At 31.1% G+C, this 20,159-nt stretch overlaps 1 protein-coding gene across 1 annotated transcript in view; it reads right to left on the bottom strand.

The window, feature by feature from the left end:
* The window catches only part of LOC139506165 (calpain-9-like), a gene marked incomplete at its 5' end in the record, with an annotated part of 48,297 nt that overhangs the window by 14,232 nt on the left and 13,906 nt on the right, over nucleotides 1-20,159 (bottom strand). Inside the window, 5 exon segments of the mRNA XM_071295390.1 lie at nucleotides 2,944-2,955; nucleotides 6,356-6,491; nucleotides 9,627-9,656; nucleotides 11,315-11,392; nucleotides 16,973-17,038. Of these exon segments, the coding sequence (XP_071151491.1) occupies nucleotides 2,944-2,955; nucleotides 6,356-6,491; nucleotides 9,627-9,656; nucleotides 11,315-11,392; nucleotides 16,973-17,038 (322 nt within the window).

A 20,159-nucleotide genomic window follows, 5' to 3' on the forward strand; every position in this document is an offset into this window, starting at 1 on the left:
TAATGCAAATAAGCCAATTCATTGACAATAACCCATATTAGTAAGTATGATATTAAAATGTGTTACTAAACCTGGTGAACATGACACAAGTTGCTGGAATATCAATCAGCAAGTAAACTTTCAAAATCATGAGAACACTATTGGTATACCCTGTTTAAAATTAATGTATTTCCATCATCAGAAATATGTAATTGATTGATTGATTGATTGTTGCAAGGTTAGTGTCTAGTGGCAATTTATTATTGAAGAAATAACTGCTAAAATACAGAAAAGTATGAAATAATTTAAAATTTAAAATTAGATAAAATATGCAAAGTCTTGGAAAAGTGTCATTGGTATGAGCTGTCTTCTAAACAATTGTTCAAGAGTAATGATGCTTGATCAAAATTATTTGTATTACTCCTATCTACTGTTAAATATGGTTAAAACAAAAGCATTCAAATATTGTCATCTTTAGAAATCTGAATTAATTATGTCTACATTTATTTCTTTGAAAAAAAAGTAAAATCACAAAAATACTGAACTTAGAGGAAAATCAATTTGGAAAGTCTATAATCACATGGCAAAATCAAATAACAAAACGCATAAAAAACGAATGGACAAGAACTGTCATATTGAAAGCACTGATTTGATTGATTGATTCGTGATAGCTTTTTGCAGCATCACTGATTTGAAGATGGCTGTATAAATGGAAACAAACTTGTGTTGAAAGATTTTAAACATCAAAATATGTTTTTATGTTTGCATACATACAGCAAACATATGTGATTAATATGTGCAAAAGCCACTAAATTATATAAAATGAATAAAAAAATAATTAAAATCTGAGTTTAGACCATATCTAATATTTCACATCATGTAAATAATGAATGGAAAGTAATTTTTTGAAAGCTGCTTGGCTAAAGGTGTAAGATTTAAGGAATAAATTCATATTTGTTTTTAATGATGCACGATTCATATAGAGAATCAGTATGGGAAAAGAAATCTTGCTGATAAGAATGTTTCTAATGCATTTCAAAAAATTCTTTTATGATTACTATAGGTTCTACAAAACCTTGTGCCTTGCCTGTGAGAATGGTTGTGATTGTAAAAGTGTAATTTTGACTGTAAAAAGTGAGTCCATATATCAGTATAAAACAGAATCAGAAAGAAAAAAAACTCAATCTTCATACTATTTCTTATTCTAGGAGATTAGCTTATGTCCAAGTTTCATTATAATCCATGAAGGTTTACTAATTTATCATTTAAAAAAATGTATTCCCAGAATGTCTGCAAAAACACTAAGTGTTTTTGATACTACCAGTGTAAAAATGTTGACTGCAAAAAGTGAGTCCACTAATCAGTAAAACAATGCTAAATTGTCTGGCCTGCTGTACTAATAATCAAAAGTCTTTAATAAGGGTTTACTACAAATATCACATACACTAAACATTTTCAGTGAGCCATGAAAATGAGGTCAAGGTCAAATTAACCATGCCAGACAACTTTCAAACATTCAAACACCTTATATAGTGGTCCTTATACTTAAAGTACCTGTAAAACAGATCAAACCGCAAAAAATTAAAACTGACCAATGAACCATGAAAATGAGGTTAAGGTTTTATGAAACCTGCCAGAATAAACATTCACCTGAGGGTCATTCAATAAATAAATATAGTTGAAATGCTCCTTATTCATGTTATAGTATCTGAGATATAGATAAACCATAATAAATAGGCAATTTCCAATAAACCTTGAAAATGATGTCATGGGCACACCTTACAATCATTTTATACACCAAATATAAAGGCCACTGAGATATAGATCAAACCACAAAAATTAATATAAAACTGAGGAACAGGTCAGATGAAACCAGCAAGTCTGACATGCACACCTTACAAACATTCCATACATCAACTATAGTTGACCTACTACTTCTACTTTCTGTGTTACAGAGTTGACCACATAAACTAAACCTTGATCTCTTAATCCATGAAATAAGGTGAAAATCAGGGGAACACTGTCTGACAGACAAGTAGACCTAGCAAAGAACTCCTATACCAAATATAGTTTACCTTTAATTAGAATAGGTAAGTATTTCACATTACAAATATACTATACGGATATGTGACGGACGGTAACTTTGTAACATAAGGTGTCTCCATACACACATATACATTTTGGGCACAATACTGTGCAAATTTTTAATGGCCACCTAACCATACTTTTGGAGTTTTTGCATTTACAAAATCTATTTTTCAAAACTTCCAAAATAAATGAGCCTTTTGTGAAATAATATATGCATTTACATATTCTGCACAACAACCACAAAATTTCATTTCTGATAATTTCCTTGTCCACTTGCGATACAATGTATATTAAAGGTGTAATACCACCAATCAAACTTTCCCCCTTACTTAACATGAATACAAGATTTAGTAACAATGTCTCCTCAAGTTTACAAAATTATAGAAACCCCAAATAAAAGCTTTGAAATACCCAAGACATATGTTTATGACACAGAAATGTTTTACTGCAATAAAATTGTCCAATTCAAGGGAATATTTTTTTTTACCAATTTTTGTATACAACCGGATTTGACCTACCATGATTTAGTGGTATTACACCTAAAATTGTCACATAACTTGTCAGATCAATTTGATTCTAATTTCAATATATTAAAGTCCTCAAGTGTATGTGGCTCAGGTGATATAGCATACTTAACATTAGACTTACCTGTGTTTCTCGTCCTAAATCTAAGTTTAAAACTGTCATTGTTCATAAAATTAAAATATAATTTTTATTTGGTTGCTTAGCTATTCTGTCAGCTGCAAATCATACAACAGGTAAAATTCACATGATGTCATAAACAGAAATGGTCTACACCCAATAATATTGAATATAATGAAATCAAATTTGAAAATATATAATAATTAAATACATTTGTGCTGTGATATTTCTTACCCATGTAGCCCTCTGGTGACAAAGAAAAAGTAATGTAGAAAGTCTTAATTGAAACAGTGTCAATTAATAAGATCTTGTAGATGTAAAGTATTAGCCTACATTCAATGGAACTATAAATGTCAATATCAGTGATTGAAATGTGTATGTGCGTTAGGTGTGATTGCCTGATTGGTATGAAGGGTGTGTCATCATGAATTCCTGGAAAAATAAACTCTGAATAATTTTTTCTTGGATATTGGGTCCAGATAAGTGTAAATCAAGACCAAATCCAGACATCCTGAAAGCTGTTTGTTCACCTCTCTATTCTGCTTTACCAAATTTTATAGAACCTTCCATCGGAACCACATAAAAAGAAATGGTCATAATGAGATGAAAAAATACCCATTGAATATTTTTATGAGTGAGAATACAGAAACTAGAGGCTTTAAAAGAGCTGAGTACTTATGGCTACGTCAATGTGAACAATTATAATTCTAGGTTTCTTTTTATTAGGTCTTACCACTTTTCTGTGGAAAGACCTAATGTATTTGTATTTGAAGAAATTCTCTTTTTAATTTCTGAAATCTAAAATGAGAAAAATTGAACTTTCCTTTACTTCAAAAATGATCTCAATTCAAATACTAATGGAGTTTGCAACAATAACTACTCATTTAAATACATCATAAAATATTAAAATATAAAATGTCACACAGTCATGGTTAAAATTAATATTAATAAATAATAACTTCTGAAAAAATAAATGGGGAATGTGTCCAAAGGGACACACACGATGCCCCCTCTAGCATATAACGTTATAAAGGGACATAACTTTAGAACTGTAAAAGCGAAGCTGCCAAAAATTGAACTTAAACTGAGTTTAGAGTGAGTTTAGAGGTAATAAGCATGATATATGTTGTGTACAAGTTATCATTTTGTACAAATTATAATCTGTACAAAAAAAATTGTACAAATTATAATTTGTATTTTGAATTTGTACAAATTGTAATTTGTACAAAAAGTGCCTGTACAAATATTTATGTCTCATAGTTAAATTCAAGCTATGAAAGACACGTTTTATTCACAGTAACTGTTCTCGGGCTTCAACTTTCGCTATGTATCGCCGTTAACCAGCCTTTAAAGATTAGGTTGACAGGGGTTTCTTTCATGTAAATGCATAGGCGGGTACTTTTAATTGTAAAAATGTGAAAGTCAAAAGATATTGTGCTGCATTCCCGATGCCATCTCAAACGAAAGATACAGAATTAATTTAGTATTTGATAAATATGGTGAATTGTGTGGTCATTAATTAGCAATTCTGTTGTGTATATCAATGCCTTTTTCATCAAAATATATATTATAAAATATTGTACAAGTTATAAGTGAATTTTCATCAAATTTTGTACAAATTGTAATTTGTACAGGCACTTTTTGAACAAATTACAATTTGTACAAAGTCAAAATACAAATTATAATTTGTACAATTTTTTTGTGCAAATTATAATTTGTCCAAAATGATAACTTGTACACATTATATACACTTTTCATTAAATTTAGTTAAGACAAACTTAAGTTAAGAGAACAAAAACTAAAAAAATCTTCAATTTTTCCACTTGTAAAGGGGCATAACTCGAGAATGGTAATCAAAGTGCTTTTAATCACTGAATGGTAAAGATTGCTTTAATTCATCAGTTGGTAGTGAAGTGAATATTGCATTGTATATTGTATATATAGCATTGACTTAAGTTGATTTAACTACTATTCTGGACAAAGAAAGATAACTCCAATTTTCAAAGAAGATTTCATAAAGTATTGGTTTAAGGTGTGATTCAACAACCATTTTGGACATAGAAAGATAACTCCAATTTATTGGCTTGAAACTATAAAAATGCTTAATTTTGGCCCCTTTTTGGCCCTTTAACCCTTGAAATATATCCCAACCTTCTACTTATGGTATTAAACATTGTGGTACAATTTCAGAACAATTGAAATACTTATACACAACTTGTTGTCCTGACACTAGACAAATGATTGTTTAGGGCCCCTTTGGCCCCTTAATTCCTAAACCTTAGGGACCATAACCCCCAAAATCAATCACAAGCTTCCTTTTGTGGTTATAAACATTGTGTTAAAATTTTATAGATTTCTATTTACTTATACTAAAGTTGTCCTGACACTAGATAAATGCTTGTTTTGGGCCCCTAATTCCTAAACCTTAGGGACCATAACCCCCAAAATCAATGCAAAGCTTCCTTTTGTGGTTATAAACATGTTAAAATTTTATTGATTTCTATTTACTTATACTAAAGTTGTCCTGACACTAGATAAATGCTTGTTTTGGGCCCCTAATTCCTAAACCTTAGGAACCATAACCCCCATAATCAATCCCAAGCTTCCTTTTGTGGTTATAAACATTGTGTAAAAATTTTATTGATTTCTGTTTTATTTATACTAAAGTTATTATCCGGAAACCATCTGTCTTTGGACGACGCTGACGACAACGACGTGAAACCAATATATAGTCGTATAAAAATTGCTCGTTATATCCTTCTCATGATTTGTTCTAATTTGACCGAAGCAATATGAAAACTCCATATGAGAGTTATTTCCCCTTATGCATTTTATATAAGTGATATGCATTTCTATCTTGTAAACCATAAGTGATAGAGACCTAACATTTTTAGATTTGAGGTCCTTGATTAAAAAAAAGAAAATTATGTCAAGGTTAGAGGTCATGCTCATATTTCAAATTTTGATTTTGGCTTATTTTCAAAAACCGTGTAAGATATCGACAACATATTTTTCAGAAATGTAAGTTGCGACATGTCATAACACATAAGTTTTGGTTTATAGGGTACACTAACATTAAATTGGAGTTTTCTCCCTTCCTTTATCAAAAATTAGGCATATGGAGATATAACTCATTAACTTTTATATAATTTCGACCTAAGGTCTTTTGATTTGAAGCCCTTAGTTTATGACCTTGAAATTGAATTCAAGGTCATAGGTAAATTTGGTGTTCAAGATTTTAACTTCTACTTTTACCTCATATGTATACATGATAAAGCCATGGGACTTTTTGCAATACATTGTAAGCCACTAGACCATGGAAAAGCTAACCGGAAGTGACCTGGTTTAAACCGGAAGTAGCTTTTTTTTGTACTTATTTTATGTAAAAGTATATTGAACAATATATTTTTGGAATCAGCATCAAGTAAACTATCAAATAAAAACCGGAAGTGTCATATATTAAACTGCAAGTAACAATGTATCTCCCTTATTTAGAAATTAGTGTACAATAAGCTATCATTTTATGAATCCCTTTAAATAAGATATTCAGCATTTAATATCAAAATCAACCACAGAGACATTTTCCTTCCTTTGACTTTATAATCATGTCCCTGTCAAATAGCATCTTAATCATTAATGTACCCACCTTTTTTAAACACTGCATTTAGAATGTCCCTTAGCTCAAATGCATCAATTTCCATATCATCTCCTGAAACTCTTTTGAAACTTCTCTTTAAAGCATCCTCTTGTTCTACTTCTTCTTCTGTTGGAGGCTTTTCCTCCTGTTACAAAAAATAAATGAAATCTTCATTCAAACTGGACTCGGGGCAATTTATAACAAAATGCTGAAAATAAAATCTAACTGAGATATTAATAAACTCAGTTCAGAAATTACCACTCTGATGAAGTATGCTATAGAAATTTAATGTTTCATTCAACTACAAGTTGAGATTTAGCTTTTTTCTAAATTCATGCAATTTGAATCACTTTTGATTACAAGAGACTATAAGTTCATACTGTACTAAAAGTAACAGGTGAAAATAAAAATGACTAAAGTTATCAGTTATTTAATATGAAAGTGGCCGCATTCGTGTTCATTCATAATATTGAAATGGAAGTTGTATTTCGTGATAATACATAACATATATAAAGGTTGAGAATGAACACGGATGCGGCCACTTTCATTTTTGACGAAAACCATTTGAAAAGTGACGTTTTTTGGCATATTTGATAGATTTTTCATATTTAAGCTTCAATTGGAGCGTTTTTAATGACTGAATCAGTTAAAATCTTTAACATAATCGAATCAATTAAAATAGACACTTAAGTGTTTAAAAAGTGTCCTAAATATCTCGTTAGATGAAACTGAAATTTGGGGCCAAAATCGGCCCTTACCGGACCTACTCCTTTAGTATAAGGGATGTTTTTCTTCTCATTGTTGACCTATAATTGCTTACATCTTTTTTATTTGGTCTTTAGTGGATAGTTGTCTCATAAGCAATCATACAAAATCTTTTATCGGACCACAGATAAATTATCACGTTGTGATTGGTCAAACGCCGTCACATGGTGACCCCACAATGAGACTGTAGGGGGTTAGTAAGTTTCATAGGGGGTCCATGACGCGTTAATGGTGACGTCATCTATTGCTGTTGTTGTGTTTCATTGTATTTTTTTCAATAAAACGCAGCAGAAAAAGTCCAGCGTCCGATAAATTCGTTATACGGTTAACTACTGACCCCCTACGGATCCATAGAGGGTGAATAAAATTCATAGGGGATTCGGCCTCCGGCCTCACCCGCTATGGATTTTACTAACCCTCTATGAATCTGTATGGGGTCAGTAGCGAACCATATAACTTATAATATAAACCATATATTGGTTAAAAAAAAAATCAGGACTGTTTCAATAAGGTGTTGATTGAAAGTTTTAGCATCCTGGTATCTTTGAAGATCTTGCATGCTGTTGTTTAAAGTTTCTGTCTACTAACTACAGTTTCCAAGACAAAATGCCAAAATGTGAATAAAAATTGTCATTTAAGGGCAATAAACTTTAAAAAATTGCTGATAACTAATAGTGATGACAAAAGCTCACAAATGATGACCCTTTGAGCCATAGAAGTTGGAAACAAATAAATTAACACAACTAAGTAATTTTGTTTTATCTATTTTCCAGACCAAACTTAAACAAATTAAATCTTCCTTCATATTTCTTTTCAATGAAAGATAGGCCAAAGAGTCCATTTAGTGTTATTTACATAAGGAACCAGCAATCCCAAGTAGGCATATTTAAAATTTAATTACAGAACTTTTTTACTTAAAAATTGACTTTTCTTTTTTTCTAGCAAAATATGCAATTGCATGTATAGTGTATTAATTTGAACTCCAAGTTTAAATCCTGATCAGTCTGTTTGTATGCAGCATTTGCTGAAATCCAATTAAGGAACTCAACAACATAAAACAAGAAGGTGGAAGATAGCCAAAGTGATATTCATAAGTCGAAAATGAACTGTCTCTGACATGTCTGATATGTGTTGATCAACAAATACTATAATACATACTGTTCATTATTACTGAATACACAAATACAAATACAATACACAAGAATTCTAATACATTGTAGCAGAAATTACTGTTTGAATATTTCATTCTAGCTCTCACGATATACGATTTCTTCTTCTATAGATTGAAACAGAGGAATAGAAACATATTTTAGACTTTTAGTACACAGATTAGGGACTAAGTTGTAAATGCAAGAGACATGTTATATCACGCATGCTAATTTAACTGTAGTTATAAGAAAAAAAGACTTCTTGAAATACCTATGAACACTCTGCTACAAAATAATTAATTAAGGATTAAACACTTATAAGTCTGGACTATGTTATATATGTAATCTCAAATTCTATAAGCATGAGTGAACACACTGAATGTCTTGCCTGCTTTGCTCATCATGATTGAATTTATGTTGATAACTTGATAGTGAGTAATATAAAGAATTTACTAGTTTCAAATTAAAAAAATATAAATGATCAAGGTAAATCAAGTAAGATGAACCTTGCCATAAAAACATGTAAACCTTACAATACACCAAATTAAGTTAATCTATAGCTTATATATCAGAGATACAGAACTAATTAAAAAAAATAAACATCGACCAATCATGAAAACTAAGTCATGGTCAGATGAAGTCTGCCAGACGAACATATACCTGTAAAATCATTTTAAACACCAAATATAGTTGACATATTGCTTAGAGTATCTGACAATCAGACCAAATTAGAAAATGATAACATTGACCAATGCACCATAAAAATGAGGTCAGATGAAAACTACCAGTCAGACATGTTCATGTTACAAACATTCCATACATATGACATATATAGCATTTAAGATACAGCCTTGACCACATAAACTTAACCTTGATCACTGATCCATGAAATTAGGTGAAGGTCAGGTGCACTCTGTCTGACAGACATGAAGACTTTATATTTCACTTCATTTAAACACAAGTTTAAAACCCAATCATATTAAGGAAAACATACTGTTGCTTTGTTCTACAGGAATAAAAAAAATCACTTTGGTGGTGTTTTTTTTGGGTTTTTTTTCAAACATTTAATTTGGGTTTGTTTTTCACTTTTAAAATAATGGTTAAGTGATACTACTGATAGTTTTGTTTTCTTAATATATCTACCAGTAGTATTACTGAACCATTATTATGTTTTGTTTGTAGTATTCCATATAATAATAAATTCGTAATGACAAACATAACATATTCCAGTGAAAGTGTATAATCCTTATTTGTTATCTGATAGCAGAGATTATGAAACTATAATGTTCACAATAGTTTTACTTTCTGCGATAAACACACAGTCAAAGGACATGCAAGTCACTGCAACACTCAATTAATTCACTTACTGTCCTCCTCTGACTAGGTCTATATTGCTCCTATATCGATGCAAAAAAATAAACTATTAATAACATTAGTAACTACTTAATTAAGTACTGTATTCCAATATACCAGTATAAACATTATCTAGATAGGGACAAAGCTGTATACTCAAAATATTTTCTCCGTTTATTTATTATGAACTGACATCTTGGATTGCATTCTTTGCCATTCCAAAAATAGACTGTGAACTCATTAATCATATAACTTCTGCTTACTTTGCAGAATAATTTGACAAACTTTGTTTTCTTTTATAAATTTACTCAAACAAAGGTCATATAAAACATCTTAGAATATTAAATGACAAGAGGGAAGTTATCAGCACTTACTAATATCTAGAAAACACATCAAGTATGAATGAATTCAAAAACCAATGTAAACACATAATGGAGTGGATGGAAGTAATACAAACAACTAAATTTAAGACATTTTGCACTTCAGCTATTGCTAACCAGCATCATGTCATAGATCATGCTCATGCAAGATACATTTACTCCTTAACTCCTTTTAATTATTGTTTAAATATGGCATTTGAAACAAAACTAATCATATCCATGGGTAATATTTTTACAATTTCAATCTCAAAACTACTGTATAAATAGAAAAGAGAATTGAATGTAAAAGTTTCTTTCAAAATTTATGTTGCAGCAAAACTTATAAATTTGAAAAACTTAACATGTATAAATATACATTTGATAAAATGATTTGTGATCACCGCATAAGAAAATCTAAAATTTCAAATGGCTTTAAAGTCAAAATCCCTTAAAAAAAAATGTAAAATCACAAAAATACTGAACTCCGAAGAAAATTCAAAATGGAAAGTCCCAATCAAATGGCACAATCAAATGATAAAACACATCAAACAAATGGACATCGACTGTTATATTCCTGACTTGGTACAGGCATTTTCAAATGTAGAAAATGGTGCATTGAACCAAGTATTATAGGGCCAAACCTCTCACTTGTATGACAGCCACATCAAATTTCATTATATTTACAAAGATGCGTGAACAAAACAGACGTAATAAGGTAAAAGTAGCTTATAATTCAGTCTCAAGTAGTCATACTGAAATCATAGATTGACAATAAAATAATTTTCAATAGTATTTCTTCAAAATTGTGACCAATTCTTCAGTGTTCCTGTGGAACATAGAAACACATAAGATCACTGATGGGAGTAAAATAATGGAACAAACTCAAATCAATAAACTACATGCTGTCATTAATCTTATTACCACACATGTTTATTTAAAATAATTTGATAATTATACAATGAACTAAAAACAGAAAAGAAATCACAGAAAAGAAAAAATAGACAAGTGAAAATCTAACTTCCAGATATCATATGCAATATTTAAATTATATATTCCTAATTATTTTTCTGATAGAGAAATGAGACTTTGAACAAGATGTATATGCTATTAGATTATTTGCTCTTTCACTCCTCCTATACAGGCTGTCAATTTAATAATTTTACAGAACCAAATGGTCAAAGTGATTAGAGCCAGCTGAGTAAAAAATAATACATAACTTTTAACCCACAACAGAAAACAAATGAAAAATATTGCATATAATCCTGTTTCTCTTACAAAAATTTGGAATACATTTAATTAAAAATACCAATGTTTAATGGATTATTCGGGATCACACATAATACCTGAGGAGGAGGTGCACTTGCTGCACTTGGCATGTGAGTGCGTTGCATTCCTCCACCTATGCCTCCATGAGGATGAGACTGATGATCATACAAAATAAAAATTTTAATCACTTGAGGTTAAATCTTTTTCAGTAAGCTTTCGAAGTAAAAATTCTAAGGGAAGTCAAACTTTCTGTAAAATGGTCAAATGTACAATACCTACAGAAATCTTTATGCCACACAAAAGACAAATAAATTGCTGTTTATGCATGTTTTGTCAATTGAGACTTTGTTGTTGGCTCTAGATGTATTTCTGCAGATTTCATGTTTAAAGTTTAAGGTATATACTACAAAAAAAATATATGTATATGTGTTTAAAGTATGGGATAATCAAAACTTTCTATTGCGTAAGAGCACTTGTCCGGGAGAGAAGACCATGTGACCTCTAGATATTGATATTGTTATGTGCAAATGAATAATGTCTTACTGAAGTTACTCCATGTTACCTTCTACCTGTTCTTACTAGGCAATGATAATACAACAGAGATATATATAAACAAACAGTATGATCTTCTTACCTTAAATACAATACTCAACAATCAACATCAAGCACAACAAGAATGCACAAGTTATTGTGCTACTTAAAGTTTATACCAAGTTGGTAATTCAAACTTAAAACTCTGTCAAGCTGCTGACATACTATGAAGTCATTTTGTTCTAAGTACTCAAGAAATGTTTTGATGCTCATTCAACTAAATTCAACATATTGAAAACTAAAAAGTATCTACAAACTGGAAGTAGGTGTCTGACTGATCTGAAAAGTGCTTACACATCACCTTCCAGTGGCGGATCCAGAAATTTTAATAAGTGGGGGCCCACTGGCTGCCTTAGAGGGAGCCCGATCGCTTCACGCTTCAGTGAATCCCTATATAAGCAACCAAATTTTTTTCTCAAAAGGGGGGGGGGGCAAAAATACATTATTGTCCTTCTTAGTATTCCATTTAAATGGAAAGTTTCCTACTTGTTGGTAATAGTGGTTTATTTTACTTTGTAAAACATCTGTGTTTGTATTGGAAAGAGAAATTGAATTTGTTCTCCAAGTAGTAATAGGTGTAGATAATATGAACAATTTTTCAAAATGCATGAAAAGCTCTGATGGATACTATAATATTTTTTTTTCAATGGCCTATTGTAGGATAAATATTTACGTCTCAGTTTTAATATTTTATATTACTTTCCAAATATCAATGAAACATAACAAAGATAACAGGAACCTCCAATCATATCAGTACATATACTGGACAATAAAATAAAATTGTCCATATACTGGACAATAAAATAGAACACATCAACCACAAACTCATAAGAAACAGAGTTTCAAACAAAAACTAATAACAATGCAAAAAGTCAAAATAGCCAATCTAGGTAAAGACACACAATGTTGTGGGGTTAAACAGTTCTAAGTGTGCACAAACCTTTCTTTTTGCCTACCTAGACCATATCCCTCCAAACTATAACACATAATGAAAAAGTTGGAGAGTGCAGCTACCAACAGGATAACCACTAATTTGGAACAGGAAAAACAAAGATATGTTGACAGTATATTGCAATTACTGAAATTTAAATGGTAACACTTTAACATATATACTTAACAAAAGTCAATGAATTATAATAATCTCCATGGAAATGAGAGGTACCATGCTAATTATACAACTGCATACCAATTATCATTTACTTACCAATAGTGATTCCCCTTAAACTGACTAAATCACCAAGTTTAAAACATGGAAACAATACGAAAGCTCCAAAATCAATGAAATATTTTTTTTCTAATGCAGTATCCTATTGTTTACATTATATGTGCAGAATCAGTAAAATAAGGGTTTTATAAATTGTAAAAGTAAGAAAATGCAGCACGCTATTACATACATCATTCTAAACACCAAACACAGTTGAACTATTGCATATAGTATCACAGAAAAGGACCTAACAATGAGAACCAATGAAAACAAAAATTATGTCAAGGTCAAATAAATCCTCCAAAATGGACATATGGTTCAACTTACATTCATTCCATACACAAAATATAGTAAACATGTACTTAAAATATACTAAAAACAAGAATGTGTCCATAGTACACGGATGCCCCACTCGCACTATCATTTTACATGTTTACTGGACCGTGAAATTGGGGTCAATACTTTAATTTGGCATTAAAATTAGAAAGATCATATCATAGTTAACATGTGTACTAAGTTTCAAGTTGATTGGACTTCAACTTCATCAAAAACTACCTTGACCAAAAACTTTAACCTGAGCTTCACACTATCTTCTTCTTTGTTCAGTGGACCATGAAATTGGGGTCAATACTTTAATTTGACATTAAAATTAGAAAGATCATATTATAGGGAACATGTGTACTAAGTTTCAAATTGATTGGACTTCAACTTCATCAAAAACTACCTCGACCAAAAACTTGAACCTGAAGCGGGACGAACGAACGAACGGACGAACGGAGGCACAGACAAGAAAACATAATGCCCCTCTACTATCGTAGGTGGGGCATAACAAACAAAACCACTAACATTTAACATTGCCCAATAAACCATACAATTCAAGGTACATTCAGATGAAACCTGCCAGATGGACATGTACAATACATCATTTCATTCATCAAATGTACATTATAATTGCTTAATTTGTCTGAAAAATAAAAAAAAATATAAGAAGAAAAATATATTCAGATGTCTTATACAAAATCTAAAAGCACCAATGAACCATCAATTGGTCATGGTCAGATGAACTTTGCAAGACAGAAATTCTCATCATATAATCATTTCATACCACAACAAGAATGTGTCCTCAGTACACGAATGCCCCACTCGCACTTTCATTTTCTATGTTCAGTGGACCGCGACATTGGGATAAAAACTCTAATTTGGCATTAAGATTAGAAAGATCATATCATAGGGAACATGTGTACAAAGTTTGAAGTTGATTGGACTTCAACTTCATCAAAAACTACCTTGACCAAAAACTTTAACCTGAAGAGGGACAGACAGACGGACGGACGAACGGAAGCACAGACCAGAAAACATAATGCCCCTCTACTATCATAGGTGGGGCATAAAAATAGTCAACTAAATGCATCAGTGAAAGAATTTCATGAAAACTTAACCTTGATTCCATATCAATCAAATGAGGCCAAGGTCAAGAGAACTCTAGACTTATGAACATGCAGACCTGCAAGAAGTCCATATACCAAATACAGCTATATCCTATAACTGAAATTGAGAAAGATGCTGAACCATGAAAATGAGGCCAAGAACAACAACAGACAGAAAAATTAAAATTCTGATGGGCTGAAAGTAGTCTTTCCTTGCTTCAAGTACTAAAGCAGAACATATGCAAGATATTACATATCAATGTCCTGTGCCTTCAGATGTCTTATACAAATAGTTTACTCTGCCACCACCACAGGATTAGCAACCTATGTCTTGCATTCTACAACATAAAAGGCAAAATCTAAAAGCACTGTTGAATAAGTACTGATATTAATCAAACTATATTGCTACTAAAGATAATGAAAACAAAATCTAAAAGCACTGTTGTAATTATTACTGGTATTAATCAAACTATATTGCTATTAAAATTAATGAAAACAAAATCTAAAAACACTGTTGTAATTATTACTGGTATTAATCAAACTATATTGCTATTAAAATTAATGAAAACAAAATCTAAAAGCACTGTTGTAATTATTACTGGTATTAATCAAACTATAGTGCTATTAAAATTAATGAAAACAAAATCTAAAAGCACTGTTGTAATTATTTGTTCAACAAATGAAAACTTAACTAAATGCTTGTTTTAATAATTTGTATATATATAATAAAAATAATAAAAATCTTTTAAAATATAAAATCACTGTCATGATCATTCATCAACTAACTGTAAAACATATAATTTTGTTGAGGATTTATCTTCCATGAATTTTATGTTATACTTAAAAACTGAATGCTTCTTTTTGTAACTTCATTGGGGTGTAAAAGCGTTGACCGAAGCACATTTTGTATGAAGTGCGGAAGAGCTTCATTCTAAAAAATGTGCGCACGGTTAACGCTTTTACAACCCTATGAAGTTACAAAAAGAAGCATTCAATACTTATAATTACATTTTTTTAACAATGATCATGAAAACACGAATTTTATAATTGTTTTATTTAATTCACCTGTGCACTTTATTGTTGGACCACATGTTATCATGAATGATAAGTTTTATTGAGTAATGCAATTGCTTAAGGAATAACAAATGATGTGCAGTTAGCCAATCAGAATAAAGTATTATAATGAAACATGCATCTAATGTAATTATATATATATGATTATCAATGAAAACAATCACATATTCCTCAAGAGAAACTAGAACTGTCTACTAACATGATCCAGCTAATATATCCCCACATCATGGTTTTATTGAGTATGCTAACGACTGAAATATGGGGAATCAAAGAACTTGATCTTACAATATATATACTAAGACAATAACAATCAAAACCAAGGAGTAAACAAAGACTCACAAAACCAAAGGACATTTACATCAACAGTTATAAATAATAATTAAGAAACAACACAAACTCCACTAAAAACTAAGTTTCATATAGCTATAATGAACCATGTTTGAGGAGTTGATGACAGGGTAGGGCTGGACAGGGTTAACAAAAGATGCAGGCCTCTAGGAAAACTTAATGGAATGGAGCATCCTACCAACATACATATCAAAGACTAAATAAGGCTACAGGTATCATTTCAGAGAACAGTTGAGAATGGAAACAGGGAATCTTTCAAAGAGACAACAACCTGACCAAAGAGCAGAAAACAGCACAAGGCCACCAATGGGTCTTCAACACTACATGAGAAAATCCCTTAACCAGAGGCAAACTTCAGTTGGCCCCTAAACAAAAATGTGCATTAGTTCAGTGAAAATTGACGTCCCAATAAACTGTAAAAAATATGAACCAGTTTGAAAAAAAAAAATATACAAGACTAACAAAGGCCAGAAGCTCCTGACCTGGGACAGGCGCAAAAATGCGGCAAGTTCAGTTTTAATAAGTTGAAACATGTAGGACTTGACAAGACTGACAATATAAAAATAAGGAGATTTGATTTAATTGCCAATGAAAAAACTATCCCCCTAATTCAAAGAAGGTGAATGTAATTGATTTAGGTAACATGTAAACTGGAGCATAACTGATCATTTTCTTTCATTGAAGCCAAGAAAACTTTCATAAATATTTTCCTTATACAACAAGTACAAAATTTTAAATTATCAGCAAACAAGAAGATGCTGTAGGGTGAATGGACTAATTTTACCTCAACAGAATTAAATGTTTCTACAGTAATGAAAGTATATAATGCTTATCAATCTCTTAAATGCAAAACTAATTTATAAATTTGTGTCAACATTATCTACATCAAATGTGCAACATTGCAAATTAGTTATTAGCAGGTAAACAATAGATATCAGTTAGAAGAAATATTACTGCATTAATATTTGGTATATATATACATGCCAAAATCTGCAATATATATCATTCAAAATATTCCAAGTGAAGGCAACTGCATCAGATCTCAAAAACACTCTTAGAAACAGAATCTTGATAAAAAGCTCAGCACTTACACTTAATGCTCCTTGTGGTAACATTTGTTTGGTCCCAGGTAATATCACATTATAACATTTAACATCCTGTTTTGCAGACAAATCAATTCAAGTATAATGTTAAGTTACTACAATTATAACATTCATTTCTACTGTTAGTTCTTGTTAAAGATTATTATTTGGTGATTTAGGTCAAAATGACCCTGCATTATCTTTTTTTAAGTCCTTTGTGTCTACTAGGATCATCCACTTTTCAAACAATACTGGCATAAAGCTGATTCACAATTTGTCAATAAAGTTTTCTACAACTTCTTGTACTTAGAGTTGGTATACTGGTTCACAATAACCAAATAACAAATCTCAAGTCTGAAGCTCCATGAGATCACAAGTCTTTGGATTCACCCAGTATGAGCTGACAAGAAGATTTTTCTATTGGACCCAATGGAAAACAAAGTTTCTATATTTCAACTTCTGAGAATTCAGAAATTAATGTGTGCATTTATTATTGTGAATCACTGATAACTGGTTAAAATGATAGATCCATGTAAATGTACTAAATGTAATTGCAAAAATTTCTTGAGCGAAAAGTACAATCTAAAATTATGAATGCCAGTTTTTTGCAAACCTGATACTGTTGCATTTTCCCCATTATTAAAAACATCACAATAATTTCTAAATTGACAATGCAATGTATATTGGTTTGTCTATCAAAACCAAAGCAACAATATTCAAGAATCTATATTCTCAGGGATGGTCTTACATTTACATGTATGATATTTTAACTTTAGTTGCATATTGATAAATAAAAAAAGATCATCTGTCAATTTGAATTTTAGAGGGGAATAAATTGTAAAGTATCAAAACTTTTAATTGTTTTAATATGACCACTGTTAGGTCTGGACTTCCCAATCTGCATGCAATTATTTAAGGTAACATGTATATTGAAGACACTAAAGAAGTCTGTTGTCTGCTCTATGGTCGGGTTGTTGTCGCTTTGACACATTCCCCATTTCCTTTCTCAATTTTATATTGGAATATATTCAAACCTTTGTATTCAATAAGGCAATAATTTCTAGTAATATCATGCTTACTTAATACATTGGTATAAACCATATGCACATAATTAATTCTAATTACAGAGCAATAAGAAAGCCCAAAATTTGTGAAACAACAAAATGAAATTAAATCCTGTACATAATATGACATACTAAATATTCTAGAAAACAATGGTGAATATTTGACATTTTTATTACCAGAATTTCTTTCAGCCCTGATTAAGAGTTTTATCATAAAATCCTCCTTTTGAAACAAACAACTAGAAAAAAAACAAGGAAGCAGATGGATTCATGACAAAATTGTGTTTTGGTGATAGTGATGTGTTTGTACATCTTAATTTACTAAACAGTCTTGCTTCTTACAATTATCTCTATCTATAATGAACTTGGCCCAGTAGTTTCAGTGGAAAATGTTAATAAAAAAATTTACAAATTTTATGAAAATTGTTAAAAATTTACTTAGGGGGTCAATTGACCATTTCGGTCAAGTTGAATTATTTGTAAATCTTACTTTGCTGAACATTATTGCTGTTTACAGTTTATCTCTATCTATAATAATATTCAAGATAACGAAAAACAGCATAATTTCCTTAAAATTACCGATTCAGGGGCTGCAACCCAACAACGGGTTGTCCGATTCATCTGAAAATTTCAGAGCAGATAGATTTTGACCTGATAAACAATTTTACCCCATGTCAGATTTGCTCTAAATGCTTTGGTTTTTGAGTTATAAGCCAAAAACTGCATTTTACCCCTATGTTCTATTTTAGCCTTGGCGGCCATCTTGATTGGTTGGCCGGGTCACTGGACACATTTTTTAAACTAGATAACCCAAAGATGATTGTGGCCAAGTTTGGAATAATTTGGCCCAGTAGTTTCAGAGGAGAAGATTTTTGTAAAAGATAACTAAGATTTACGAAAAATGGTTAAAAATTGACTTTAAAGGGCCATAACTCCTAAAGGGGTATGACCATTTCGGTCTTGTTGACTTATTTGTAGATCTTACTTTGCTGAACATTATTTCTGTTTACAGTTAATCTCTATCTATAATAATATTCAAGATAATAACCAAAATTTCAGGGCAGATAGATCTTGACCTGATAAACAATTTTACCCCCATGCCAGATTTGCTCTAAATGCTTTGGTTTTTGAGGTAAAAGCCAAAAACTGCATTTTACCCCTATGTTCTATTTTTAGCCATGGCGGCCATCTTGGTTGGTTGGCCAGGTCACGCCACACATTTTTAAACTAGATACCCCAATGTTGATTGTGGCCAAGTTTGGTTTAATTTGGCCCAGTAGTTTCAGAGGAGAAGATTTTTGTAAAAGTTAACGACGCAGGACGCCGGACGCAAAGTGATGGGAAAAGCTCACTTGGCCCTTTGGGCCATGTGAGCTAAAAATAAGAGCAGGATTGATATGATATTTTGAAACATTGAGGAGCATTACTATAATGTAGGCTGTGGCATCCTTATATCACTTTTTATTCCCACTCAAGTCTAAAATAACAAATTAACTAATATAAAAAACAGGCTGTTATCTATATTTGTAAAATAATTTTGATTGATGACCTTGTAATTTAACGTGTTTTCTTCTATAACCCTATAAAAAAAACCAGCTAGTATCAATGATCAGCTATATGCATTGCTAACCCTACATTCACTTTTATGATGAAAAGCAGTGTTACTAGTGGCCATGCAAATTATTTATGCAGATGTTACTTCCATTTCTCATTTTAAAATTAAAACTCAGGTTAGCAAATAATGACTAATTTTAGGAATAAATAGTATACAGAAGAGTTACAAAGAAAAGTCAATTTCCTATTAACATGATAAGTCAATATTATTCCATTTTCAATTACATAGATATAAGAAGATGTGGTGTGAGTGCCATATAAATACATGTATAGTACAAAAAAGAAACCAGTTGTGAGTTGATCAGTTTGTAGGTAAATTCAAACTGCAATCTGGTAAAATATTCAAGCAATCCTCTAGGATAAGCACTGTGAAATACCCCTTATGAAAATTGGCACGCTATAATATACCCTGTAAACTTAATAAATCTATGAATCTATTACTCTGAAGCTTTAACAACCAGGGCCGTAACTAGCCTCTTTTAATAGTGAGGCAAAATATATCCGCCGAGCGGAGCAAG

Source organism: Mytilus edulis, unplaced genomic scaffold (assembly GCF_963676685.1).
Source record: "Mytilus edulis unplaced genomic scaffold, xbMytEdul2.2 SCAFFOLD_101, whole genome shotgun sequence".
NCBI classification, from domain to species: Eukaryota; Metazoa; Mollusca; class Bivalvia; order Mytilida; family Mytilidae; genus Mytilus; species Mytilus edulis.